The sequence below is a fragment of the Drosophila biarmipes genome, chromosome X (genome assembly GCF_025231255.1).
Source record: "Drosophila biarmipes strain raj3 chromosome X, RU_DBia_V1.1, whole genome shotgun sequence".
NCBI lineage: Eukaryota > Metazoa > Arthropoda > Insecta > Diptera > Drosophilidae > Drosophila > Drosophila biarmipes.
This window is the reverse complement of record NC_066611.1, coordinates 8720470-8733481: the sequence shown is the minus strand read 5'-3', so window position 1 is coordinate 8733481 and position 13012 is coordinate 8720470. Positions and strand designations below refer to the sequence as shown.

At 50.3% G+C, this 13012-nt stretch overlaps 4 protein-coding genes across 9 annotated transcripts in view; 3 read left to right on the top strand and 1 right to left on the bottom strand.

Annotated features, from left to right (window-relative positions):
- The window catches only part of LOC108025906 (flotillin-2), a 102317-nt gene that overhangs the window by 86882 nt on the left and 2423 nt on the right, over positions 1–13012 (bottom strand). The gene's annotated exons all lie outside the window — the stretch shown is intronic.
- On the top strand, positions 259–2869 carry LOC108025870 (glucose dehydrogenase [FAD, quinone]). The gene has a single exon (XM_017096546.3). It carries the CDS (start codon positions 711–713, stop codon positions 2577–2579), a length of 1869 nt encoding a protein of 622 aa, XP_016952035.1. The 5' UTR covers positions 259–710; the 3' UTR covers positions 2580–2869.
- LOC108025879 (glucose dehydrogenase [FAD, quinone]) lies at positions 4997–7608 on the top strand. The gene is made up of 2 exons (XM_017096558.3): positions 4997–5179; positions 5588–7608. Exons 1-2 carry the CDS (start codon positions 5029–5031, stop codon positions 7300–7302), a joined length of 1866 nt encoding a protein of 621 aa, XP_016952047.1. The 5' UTR covers positions 4997–5028; the 3' UTR covers positions 7303–7608.
- On the top strand, positions 9011–11700 carry LOC108025846 (glucose dehydrogenase [FAD, quinone]). The gene is made up of 2 exons (XM_017096513.3): positions 9011–9452; positions 9566–11700. The coding sequence occupies exons 1-2, from the start codon at positions 9302–9304 to the stop codon at positions 11287–11289; spliced, it is 1875 nt and encodes a 624-aa protein (XP_016952002.1). The 5' UTR covers positions 9011–9301; the 3' UTR covers positions 11290–11700.

Here is a 13012-nt window from a genome sequence, read left to right as displayed (position 1 = left end):
AAATGCCATCTGGTTGGTCTACAGGTTCTTCGCAGAGCCGCGCCCGAATTCTTCTGGCAGAACCGCAGAATCACGCTGACTCCGCGCTAATTGCAACCCGAATCCGAGCGAAGAGCATCCAGAGCCGTAGCCCTGGGAGGCCCTTAAATGCTCGGACCCCGGCTTCCGCATCTCATCCGCGAGCGGCTAACGATCGCCGATCGTCGATGGGCCAAGTCAATGCCAGATTCAGATTCAGATTCAGTTTCAGATGCCGATTCCGATTCCGATTCCGATTCGGAGATCGCAGAGCTTTCGCTTTCAGCTGGCTCCGGCTTTGGCGTCTTTGTCTGCGCATGCGAACGTGTCCATAGTCAAGTCTTCGGCGGATTTGAAGATTCTTGGCGGCCCGAAGCCCAGCGCCAAGATCGGCTCTTCGAACCGAGCGCCGAGAGATTCGCACTGCGATCGGTTCGCTCGGCGATCGCCGCCGAATTTAATATTAAATTGAACTTGGCCACGGCGATTGTCAGCACTTCTAGCCACGTTTTCGATTGGGCAACACGCTCGCGATCGCGTTGAAAAGCCTCCCCACGCCCCAGGCCAAAGAATCCCGATCCGCGTTCGAGTGTTATTTTTTTGTTAGCCACCATCCAATCTCTTTTTTTTTGGCTGTGCATTCGGTGTGAAAAGTGAGGAAGAAACTAGCATCGAGCATCGAGAGCCCCAAGATGGCCAGCAAATCGCTTATGTTCCTCGGCCTGTGCCTGGCCTACATGGCCTCGTGGGACCTGCGCACCGCCGCCCAGGACAGCAACAATGTCCTGTTCGAGACCATCAACTTCCTGCGACGCGGCCAGGCCGACGTCGAGCTGGAAAACTACGACAACAACCTGGTGCTGGACAGCGAGTACGACTTCATAGTGGTCGGAGCGGGCACGGCGGGCTGTGCCCTGGCCGCCCGCCTCTCGGAGAATCCCAAGTGGCGCGTGCTGCTGCTGGAGGCCGGCGGCCCCGAGCGCCTGGTCATGGACGTGCCCATAGTGGCGCACTTCCTGCAGCTGGGCGAGATGAACTGGAAGTACAGGACGCAGCCCTCGGACCACGCCTGCCTGGCCATGAACAACAACCGCTGCAACTGGCCGCGCGGCAAGGTGATGGGCGGCAGCTCGGTGCTCAACTACATGATGTACACCAGGGGCAACCGCAGGGACTACGACCGCTGGGAGGCGCTGGGCAATCCCGGCTGGAGCTTCAAGGACGTGCTGCCCTACTTCAAGAAGTACGAGGGCAGCAGTGTGCCCGATGCCGAGGAGGATTACGTCGGACGCAACGGCCCGGTGAAGGTCAGCTATGTGAACTGGCGCTCCAAGATCGCCGAGGCGTTCGTGGAGGCCTCGCAGCAGGACGGTCTGAAGTACAGGGACTACAACGGTCGCATCCAGAACGGCGTGGCCTTCCTGCACACCACCACGCGCAACTCCACGCGCTGGAGCTCCAACCGGGCCTACCTCTATCCGCTGAAGGGCAAGCGCAGCAATCTGCATGTGAAGAAGAACGCGCTGGTGACCAAGGTGCTCATCGATCCGCAGACGAAGACGGCCTACGGCATCATGGTGCAGACCGATGGACGCATGCAGAAGATCCTGGCCAGAAGGGAGGTCATCGTCTCGGCGGGAGCCATCAACACGCCGCAGCTGCTGATGCTGTCGGGCGTGGGTCCAGCCAAGCATCTGCGGGAGGTGGGCATCAAGCCGGTGGCCGACCTGGCCGTGGGCTACAACCTCCAGGATCACACGGCGCCGGCGGTGACTTTTACGACCAATGCCACGTCGCTGAAGTTCGAGGACTTCTCGGATCCCACGCTCATCAACCGCTTCAACAGGATGGAGGGACCCTATGGCTCGCCCGGCGGCTGTGAGGCCATCGCCTTCTGGGATCTGGACCATGAGCGCGACGAGGATGGCTGGCCCGACATTGAGCTCTTCCTGGTCGGCGGCTCCATGTCCTCCAACCCGGCCATCTCGCGCGCCTTCGGCCTGAAGAAGTCCATCTACGACTCGCTGTTCGCCGAGATCGAGGACAAGTCGCTGAACGCCTTCATGATCTTCCCCATGATCCTGCGGCCCAAGAGCCGTGGTCGCATCATGCTGAAGAGCAGCGACCCCTTCAAGTACCCCCTGATCCATGCCAACTACTTTGCCCATCCCTACGATGTGGACATCTCGGTGCGGGGTCTCCTCAAGGCCATCAGCCTGCTGAACCAGCGGGGCATGCAGACGATCAACGCCAGGCTGTGGGAGAAGAAGATCCCCACCTGCAAGCAGCATCCCTACAAGAGCTGGGCCTACTGGGCCTGCTATGTGCGGCACTTCACCTTCACCATCTACCACTACTCCGGAACCGCCAAGATGGGTCCCAAATCCGACCGGGCTGCGGTGGTCGACCATCGCCTCAGGGTGCACGGCATCAAGAATCTCCGGGTGGCCGACGCCAGCATCATGCCGGAGATCATGTCCGGACATCCCAACGGGCCCGTCTTCATGATCGCCGAGAAGGCAGCCGACATGATCAAGGAGGATCATGGTTTCATCCAGTGATCTTCTCTCGGCCGACGAGTTGCCTCAGTCCAAAGTTGATTTCCGCAATCAGGTGTAAGCCCCGTTCACACTGGCCCGCCACCATCTTGTTATCGTGCCCCTATATCATACCATATCATATCGCAAATCCCTGGCTGGTGTCGAGGGGGGCTTAAGCTCTAGTTAAGGCCTTCGAAAATCGTTTGTTTTTATCCGTAATCCTCTCTTGCCTGAACTGATTCTAGTTTAAGTCTAGGAATGTAAGCCACATAAGCATAATAAATCAATATAAGTCTTATATGTACCTTGAAACAAAAGTGGTTTTCTATTTTTGGGGATAAAATACGATGGAAAAATTCTTTACTTTTATATAAGAAACCTATAAAAGATTTCTCAGGCATGTTCCAAAATAATTTAACAGGTATATAATACTAAACAAAAAAAAAAAGGGGGGGGGTCTATCAAAGAATCAATTGTTATAGGTCTTAAGACCAAAGTGCTAAAAAAAAATCTGACATTGACATTGAATTTTATTGAATCTTGTTTCTCGCCCTCGTCTCATCCATTTCAATAGGAATTTTCAGCTCTGGCAATTTTCATGCTAATCAATTTGTGGCTTCATAATCAAAAGCCAAGAAATCCATGAGGTTTTTGTTTTGATTTATTAGACCTCTTTGTTTTGAGTCTCTCCCAATCGTTTTATTGTTGCGGAAATGATTTCTTGCCTTACTCTCGATTTTTTTAGCTTTCGGTTTTATTTTAACCATCAAGTTGGTGTGAATATCTTGACGAGTGTTTTGTCGGAGTCTTTGGTTTTATCTTGCTTTAATTTGCATTGATTTGACCTTAGAATTGATTATGTATGTAGAGTGGGTATAAATCTGTCGAAAATTGAGAATAATTGTTCATTTCTTGGGCCTCCCAAGGGTAGACTATATAAAATATGTATAGTCAAATGTAAAAGCTTCAAGCTTGGCCTAAAGCTCTGGGCCAGTTCGTTTAGACCTGGCTTAAAAGCTCACTTAGATTCGTAATGTTTAGGATCCTATAACTTCTGACATTTACAAGTTATTGCTATGAAACATTTTTAAATATACTTCTAAGATACATTTCCCAGCTTTGTATTGAAAAAATCCCAACCCCAGTGAAAACTCATACCAAAATCTACTTTCCCACCGCTGTAAAGTCACTAGGGTTACGCCAGACTTTTCATTAACACAAATTGAAATATTCATGAATCGCGGGGGCGGTTTCGGTTGCTCAAAAATAAGGCGAACACAAAGGAGACAAATTTTGAATGCAATTGCCATGACCAAAACATGGCCCATCCTCCATGTCCTCCCTCTAATCCCTGTCCTGCTCGTTTATTTCGTTTCCAGTTCCAGTTCCCCTCGGCGGCTGGGATTTGCAAGGAAACCCACTGACTCCGGCTCGGGGTCGGGGGCACTGCATCCATATGCTGGGGCTGATCCGCTGCAGTGGGCCACCCCTTTATCCCATCTCTGATTTCCTTGTTTTTTGGCCAGACCCATGGTCCTTTAATCCGCTTTGGTTTTGTTTTGTTTTTTCTCTCGGTTATTATACTGCATGGGGTGGCTGGCAATATATTAACCCTCGAGTGCCCGCTGCCGAGGCCTCAATCTTCAAAGACTCAACTGGCAGACCAGCAGCATGAGAATACAAGCCCAGCCAGAACAAGTTGCCCATCCAAGTGCCATTGAACCGGGCTCAGATGCAGAGGCCAAGCCAAAGATACACGGAAAAAATATGAAATATATAAAAAAAGCTTTGTGAAAGTAGACCCCTTTAAATGGGGAAAAGCCAGTCTTAAACGAACCTAGTTTTTTTCTCTCTGCATTCGGAAAGAGACAGCTGAACGGGGAACGAAGGAGAGGCAAGACCGTAGAGATGAGCAAGCAGAAAGCGCAAATTAGCAAGTGGCAATAAAAATTCTGAGACAATCTCGGCCTGTTTCGGCCCTAAAAACCCGGCCACCAAGTCAACCAACTCGGCGGCGGAGAAAGAGGGAGAGATGCGGAGAAAGGCGGCGAGAGGGGCACAGAGATCAGTCAGGGAGAACCAAACCGGCAAGATCAACCACAGTGGAGCGGGTTTTAAAATATAATAAATATTATAATACAATTAACCTGCAGTTTAAATCTGGTTTTGAAATAATAATACACTTTCTGAAGTAATAACACAGCCGCTCGTTAAATAAACTCCTTCTGATAAGTGATTACTTTCACTTACAATTCTATTATATTATTGATTTTAAAATATTCCGTTTATATAACCGATAATCACTGCCTTTGTTAAAAAATTGGTAAAAAATGCATATGCATGGAGAGTGCTCGGAAATTTTACGACCCGGCCCACAGTGCGGTGGCAGATGTGATGCCAGCCGGCGGTGGAGATCCAATTTCACCCGAAGCACCGACGCTGCAGAGTTCAGTTACCGACCATCGCAACCATGGAGAAGCTGCTGCTGTCCCGGCTTCTGTTGCTGCTCCTCGTCCAGCACCAGCTCGTCCAGGAGGCCCACTCCCAGCGGAATCCCCAGCTGGACGCACTGAGGCGACTGGGCTTGGGCAATGTCATCAATGTGCCTTTCTTCAGCGATGGTGAGGGCTCATCTAGTTGGTTTTCTGGTTCATTAAGGGATTCATTCCACATCGAGATTTAAGTGATAACACATAGTAAAATTCTTTAAAGTGTCTTGGGAAAAACCCCTCTTAACTCGCTTTAACATTCGCCATTTTAAACCAAATGATCTGGAACTTATATGAATTCATTTCATTCATTTTGATTAAAGAACTTTTGATACTCGCAGTATTAAGGACCTTTCTCATCTCATAAATCATATATTCATAATCATTATCAATATTATCAAATAAAGTGTATGATTTTTAAGTATTCTTTATAAAAAATAGTTATCATCATTATAATAACATTCTTAGGAGTTGTAATACTTATAAAACACATATTAATCAATCCATCGATAATTCCTAATAGTTTGTTTTGTTTTTTAGTACCTCAAAAGAACTACGATTTCATAGTGGTTGGCTCTGGAGCTGCCGGCTGCACCCTGGCCGCCCGCCTCTCCGAGAATCCCAACTGGAGTGTGTTCCTCATCGAGGCTGGAGGTGTGGAGAACATAGTGCACCAGGTGCCGCTCCTGGCGGCCTACCTGCAGTCCACCGCCTCCAACTGGGGCTACAACTCGCAGCCTCAAAAGCACGCCTGTCGCGGAATGCCGGACAACAAGTGCGCCCTGCCCAGGGGAAAGGTGCTCGGAGGCACCAGCTCCATCAACTACATGATCTACAATCGGGGCAATCGCCGGGACTTCGATGGCTGGGCGGCAGCTGGAAATCCCGGCTGGAGCTACGACGAGGTGCTGCCCTACTTCCTGAGGAGCGAGCATGCGCAGCTGCAGGGCCTGGAGCACTCGCCGTACCACAACCACAGTGGGCCCCTGAGCGTGGAGGATGTGCGTCATCGCACGCGTCTGGCCCATGCCTACATACGGGCTGCCCAGGAGGCGGGTCATCCGAGGACGGACTACAATGGTGAATCCCAGCTGGGGGTTTCCTATGTCCAGGCCACCACCCTGAAGGGTCGCAGACACAGCGCATTTCGGGCCTACATAGAACCCATAAGATCCAGACGCCGTAATCTGCACATCCTGACCCTGGCTCGGGTCACCCGCGTTCTCATAGATGCAGCTACCAACTCCGCCTACGGCGTGGAGTTGACCCACCAGGGCAGAAGCTTTAAGGTGAAAGCCCGCAAGGAGGTGATCCTATCGGCGGGTGCCTTCAACTCCCCCCAACTGCTGATGCTCTCGGGGATCGGGCCAGAGGACAACCTGAAGGCCATCGGAGTGCCCCTGGTAAAAGCTCTGCCGGTGGGCAAGAGGATGTACGACCACATGTGCCACTTTGGACCCACCTTCGTGACCAACACCACGGGAGAGAGTCTGTTCTCCGCCAATTTGGGCGCACCAGTGGTCAAGGAGTTCCTGCTGGGCCGCGCCGACACCTTCCTGTCCAGCATCGGTGGCGTGGAGACACTCACCTTCATCAAGGTGCCCTCGGCCCAGAGCCCGGCCAGCCAGCCCGACGTGGAGCTGATCCAAGTGGCCGGCAGCCTGGCCAGCGATGATGGCAGTGCCCTGGCCAAGGGAGCCAACTTCAAGCCGGAGATCTACGAGAAAATGTACAAGGATCTGGCGCTGCGGCAGCAGGATCACTTCAGCTTCCTCGTCATGCACTTCAATCCCGCCTCCGTGGGCCGCCTCTGGCTCCACAATCGCAATCCGCTCGAGTGGCCACGCATCGATCCCAAGTACTTTTCGGCCCCGGCGGACGTGGAGAACCTGCTGGAGGGCATTAAGGAGGCCATCAGGATCTCCAAGATGCCGGCCATGCAGGCCATTGGCACCAGGCTGCTTGACAAGCCGGTGCCGGGCTGTGAGAGCCACGAGTTCGCCTCCGACGACTACTGGAGGTGCTCCATACGAACGCTGTCCTACACGCTGCACCACCAGGTGGCCACCTGTCGCATGGGGCCCGAGAGCGATCCCACCACCGTGGTCAGCCACCAGCTGAAGGTGCACGGCATGCGGCGCCTCCGGGTGGTGGACACCAGCGTGATCCCAGTGCCGCCCACCGCCCACACGAACGCGGCGGCCTTCATGATCGGCGAGAAGGCGGCGGACCTGATACGATCCGAGTGGAGCTGAGCGACTCTGGAGGGAGATCGCTCTAAGAGGCCACGGCGATTTATGTAAAGGGGTTAATAAAATGCGAGAGGAAAGTTGGACGAAAGCAAACAGGTACACTTCGAATGCGAAACGGTTTGAAAACATTAGGGATTTTTTTTCATATTTTAAAAGGCTTAATTTGTAAGGTGTTTTTGGGACCCCTAAGGATATCATTCCAAACATTTACAGCGCGTATTATAAAATGTCAAATTCATTTTAACAGCAGCATTCTTTTTTTTGTAATAAAAAGTAGCTTAAAAAAAACAAATACTATTTTTTAATTGGATATTATGGGAAGATTAAATATAATTTATAGAAAAAAAAATTTTAATAAAAAAAACAGAAAAATTATTTAAAAAAAAAAGCAGAAAAATAAAAAAAGCAAATAAAAAACAAACAAAAATAATACAAAATGTATATAGATATATAAAAAAAATTTATAGATATATAAAAAAATATAAAGATATATAAAAAAATATATAGATATATAAAAAAATAAATATATTTATAAAAAAAAATATATATAATATCCCATCACATTTTGATCCCAAATCAAAAATTTTTTCTAAATTTGAACAGATCATTTTTGAAAGATCGCCCGAAAGCACCCCCGAAAATCCCCGAGTGTAGCGCCGAACAGGGTCTTGAGAACGGCTCGGGTCAATCCAATGGAGTCCACGTCATGACCTAGCTTAATAACTTCTCAGCGATCCGTTCCGATCTCGAGCTGATCCGAATCCGAAGCGGGGCAACCGGGGCGGCGCAAAACGGGTTTACGCACTTCAAGTTCAATGCCTCGGCTCTCGGGCCGACAAAAAATGAATAGAGCGCCGGGAGGGTATGCCTCATCGACGATATTATTATATTATGCATATGGAGTCGAGTGCATTTGGGGGCCCAACGCAGGGAGAGCACGCGCCAAAGTTAAACGAACCCGCGAATCGCGACCGGCACTTAAAAAGCGAGAATCTCGTCATTCTCCCTTCACATTTGGCCAAACCAGGAAATGGGGGTTACCATCGCGGGGATACCCTGTAAATCGGAGGGCCTGAAAGATCATAGGTAGAGGTCATAGGCAAGGATCATAAAATAAATAGGTTTATAGTAACTGTGTTGATAAGGACATTTTTTAAGAACGGTCCTCCCATCTCCAGTATTTCTTGGTATTTCCTTACTGTATTACCATTTCTCCCTGTGTACTTTTTGGCCATTCATAGGAACAAGCCCATCCGAAACTGGATCACCTAGAGCTTATCTTTACGACTGCAGCAGCACCTCTCCCAGGCTAAACCCGGCGATTTTCACTATTTTTGTTTACTGCTAATTGATGCTAATCTTGCCCAAGTTTGTTTTGGGTTCTTCAGCCGGTTTAGACCAACTTTGCTTTGTTTTTAATGGTTAGTTTATGAGTTTTGTTTGTCTGTGCCTTTGTTTAATGGTCAATTTCCTTCTTTATTTGGAATCTATTTCTCACTTCATTCGGTTGAGGTGTTATTTTTTATGATTTTCCATGAGGGTTTTTATTTTTAAGCTGGTCATATGCATTGGTTTATCTCTTCCTGGAGTCCACTGTAAGCGGTGGCTCATCATAATAGAACCGTACTGAGCCACGCTACATTGTCTCTAATGCCAGATTTCATTCAATTACCGGCTGGCACTTGTTAAAAAGACACATTTTTTAGTGCCCTGTGTGACATTTTGATCTCTCTGCCCAGACATTGTTATTCCAAATTATACATTTCGTCGTTCAAAGTTGGGTTCCATTCCCAACTCCCTTGGGGCCAGTGCAGGGTATGTGGTTTGTATGGCGAACGGGGTGGGTGGGGCATCGTCTGGCGGCGGAGAGCCGCAGCAACAACAACCACACTGGCGTTATGGCACCTGAGTCACCCACTGTCAGTCCAATCCAGTCCAGGAGCCATGGCTTAAAAGCAACTCCCCCCAGCGGCAGGCAGCTCATTTGCCCAACATTAGCCCCATGCACTTCACACAGATCTCCCGCCTGCTCCTGGCGCTCCTGGTGCTCCTCTACCCGGGCGCATCTCGGGGGGATGCCAACCGCCTGCTGCTGGACCAGCTCAGCCAGGTGGGCATAGTCAACCTCCTAGACCAGGCCACGCGTCCCAATGGTAAGTAAACTCCAGGCCCAAGGTTATACCCAAAAATAGCCTGTTTCTAAGTCGATTTACCCAGACCATTCCCAGTAAAATCAATACTTAAGTTCCATTCTTCTCCCCTTCAGTACCCCAGGACCTCTCGACCTACGACTTCGTGGTGATTGGCGCCGGAGCAGCTGGCAGCTCCCTGGCCGCCCGCCTCTCCGAGAACCCCCAGTGGCGGGTGGCCCTCCTCGAGGCCGGGGGCGTGGAGAACATAGCCCACCTGACGCCGGTGCTGGCCGGCTACCTGCAGCAGACAGCCTCGAACTGGGGCTACAAGTCGGTGCCCCAGAAGCTCTCCTGCCACGGCATGCACAACAACGAGTGCGCCCTGCCCAGGGGAAAGGTGCTCGGAGGCACCAGCTCCATCAACTACATGATCTACAATCGGGGCAATCGCCGGGACTTCGATGGCTGGGCGGCGGCAGGAAATCCCGGCTGGAGCTACGACGAGGTGCTGCCCTACTTCCTGCGGAGCGAGCGGGCCCAGCTGCAGGGGCTGGAGCACTCGCCGTACCACAACCACAGTGGGCCCCTGAGCGTGGAGTATGTGCGCTTTCGGTCCCAACTGGTTGATGCCTTCGTGCAGGCCTCCGTGGAGTCGGGACTGCCGCGCACCGACTACAATGGCGAGTCCCAGTTCGGGGTCTCCTATGTGCAGGCCACCACCCTGAATGGCCGGAGGCACTCGGCGTACTCGGCCTACATAAAACCTGTGAGGGACCTGCGCTCCAACCTGCAGATCTTCACCTTTGCCCGAGTGACCCGTATTCTGATCGACGAGGCCACCAAGTCCGCTTACGGCGTGGAGTTCCACTACAAAAACAGAGCCTATACCTTCAAGGCCCGCAAGGAGGTGATCCTGTCGGCGGGCGCCTTCAACTCCCCCCAGATACTGATGCTCTCGGGGATCGGGCCGGAAGACAACCTCAAGGCCATTGGGGTGCCGCTGGTCCAAGCCCTGCCGGTGGGCAAGAGGATGTACGACCACATGTGCCACTTTGGACCCACCTTCGTGACCAACACGACGGGTCAAACGACCTTCACCTCGAGGGTGTCGCCCGCTGAGGTGATATCCTACCTCCTGGCCGGCGATCCATCCACCCGACTGAGTTCCATTGGCGGGGTGGAGGCCCTGGCCTTCCTCAAGTCGCAGCGTTCGGATCTGCCCAAGGATTGGCCCGACATCGAGCTGATCATGGTCACTGGCAGCTTGGCCAGTGACGAGGGCACGGCCCTCAAGTTGGGCGCCAATTTCAGGGACGAGATCTACGACCGCATGTACAGGGAGCTGGCGCAGGCCCAGCAGGATCACTTCACCCTGCTGGTCATGCAGTTCCACCCCAAGTCGGTGGGTCGTCTCTGGCTGAGGGACCGCAATCCGCTGAGCTGGCCCATGATCGATCCCAAGTACTTTGTGGCCGAGGAGGATGTGGAGTTCCTGCTGGATGGCATCAAGACCAGTCTGCGTCTCATCGAGATGCCGGCCATGCGGAGGATCGGGGCGAGGCTGCTCAAGAGGGTGGTGCCGGGCTGTGAGAGCCACGAGTTCGCCTCGGACGACTACTGGAGGTGCTCCATCCGAACGCTGTCCTACACGCTGCACCACCAGGTGGCCACCTGTCGCATGGGGCCCGAGAGCGATCCCACCACCGTGGTCAACCACCAGCTGAAGGTGCACGGCATGCGGCGCCTCCGGGTGGTGGACACCAGCGTGATCCCAGTGCCGCCCACCGCCCACACGAACGCGGCGGCCTTCATGATCGGCGAGAAGGCGGCGGACCTGATGCGATCCGAGTGGAGCTGAATCAAACAGGTATCAATCAAACAGGCCATAAAAAATCCATTATCCGACTCGTCAAATGGCGTTTTTATTGTACTCAACCTTTTTTTTGCATTACCAGGAGTGTATTAATACCAAAAGTTAATTTTAGAATTAAGAGCAATGTAGAAATTATCAAACTTAGATTGTGAATTGAAGAATATCCGTGCTCCAGGCCATTTTGCCCCATTTGCGTGCTGGAAACCATTAAGCCCGCCCTGGCCTCCCATGAGCCACGACATTCCTATTAAAGGATTATCGATGCCCGGCTAAGTGCATTATTTTATTATTTTATTGAATCGCTTGCCAAAAGGCGGAAAAAGTGAAGAGTAAAATCATCTATTAGTGCCCGGTTATTGTTTGACTGGGCAAGTTAATTAAATGGAATTACCTTAACGAGTTGAGCGAGTTGCATTTGGGTTTTTTGGGGTTGGCAATGGCCGTGGAGGGTGGGGATTTTTCGCAGGGGTTCCGGGGGGCTGTGGCGCCCCTAGGGGTTGGCCAGAGTGCATTAACCCATGCCATGGGGGTTGAAAAGTTTGGCCAGGCACAGCACCGAAGGCAGAGCGGGCGGAGACGTAGGCAAAATGGCAACAAGAAACAGAAAACACAAAACACAAAACATCAGGGGGTGGTTTCCCGGCGACGGGATGCTGGGGATGGTGGGTGGTTGCATACAAGTGGTTATCACTGTCCCGGGCCTCCGCTTCCTCCGCGCTCTGTGGTGTGTGTGTGAAAAACTCAATATGCATCGGGGAGTTTTCTGTTTTTCTGTGCCGCCGGAGAAAAAGACTTCCGGCCCCAGGGCTTCACAATAGATACCCAAGGTTGCACAGGAAAAAATCGAATAACATTTCGAGATTATGTTTTTGATGCCCAGAAACCGGGATAACATTATCCATTATATATATTATATATTATATTCCTAAACATTTTCTTAACCAATAATGAAAATATTACATATTCGCCTGGAAAAATCAAATTGATATTGCCTTTCCATCAATATTTCTGACATCCTTTGCCTTATATAATTTCAATTACAGAGGGGAGCTTTTATCAAATCTTTGAAAGTATTTAATATTGCTTTAAACAGCCCTTCATATAATATATACTTAGGTTCGTAATTTTTTGTACAAGTAATATCAAGCCCCGAAGCACTCAGATCAAAAAAAAAGTATATATATCATTTGTAAGTGCAAATACACGATAAATACTAAACTTGAACTTCATTGGACAGGTAATTCGACTTTTTGGCATTAAGAGAACGGCGAAAGTAAGCCTACAAATCAGCCGTAAAATACATATTATTTATTTTTAAAATATATACATTTAAGCACCGCTTATTTATAAATTATGACCCCATTGCAGTTTAAATTTTATGTGACAGTGAACTGTGAAGGGACCCTCTATAAGCCAAAAATGTTGCATATATATTTATAAGAGTTGCCAAGAAATTTCTAAGGGTAGGCAATCCTTTGTAAAGCTGTCAAAAAGTATGCAACAAAAAAGTTACAGCGCCTCTGCCTGTCAAAGAGTATGCAGTAAAAAATTTCATGGTCTGGTTATAAACCACATCTCACGATCAAATAATATTTTAGCATGTTCTAGGCACCTTAAGAAGTGATTTATAAGACGAGCCAAAAACATTCTAAGGATGGAGAGTTCTGTGTAAAGCTGTCAAAAAGTCTGCAGTAAAAAATTACATAGT

Coding starts and splice junctions, on each gene's coding strand:
- LOC108025870 (XM_017096546.3), top strand. CDS start 711: ATGGCCAGCAAATCGCTTATGTTCCTCGGCCTGTGCCTGGCCTACATG.
- LOC108025846 (XM_017096513.3), top strand. CDS start 9,302: ATGCACTTCACACAGATCTCCCGCCTGCTCCTGGCGCTCCTGGTGCTC. Junction 9,453..9,565: donor CCAGGCCACGCGTCCCAATG/GTAAGTAAACTC, acceptor TCTCCCCTTCAG/TACCCCAGGACCTCTCGACC.
- LOC108025879 (XM_017096558.3), top strand. CDS start 5,029: ATGGAGAAGCTGCTGCTGTCCCGGCTTCTGTTGCTGCTCCTCGTCCAG. Junction 5,180..5,587: donor TGTGCCTTTCTTCAGCGATG/GTGAGGGCTCAT, acceptor TTTGTTTTTTAG/TACCTCAAAAGAACTACGAT.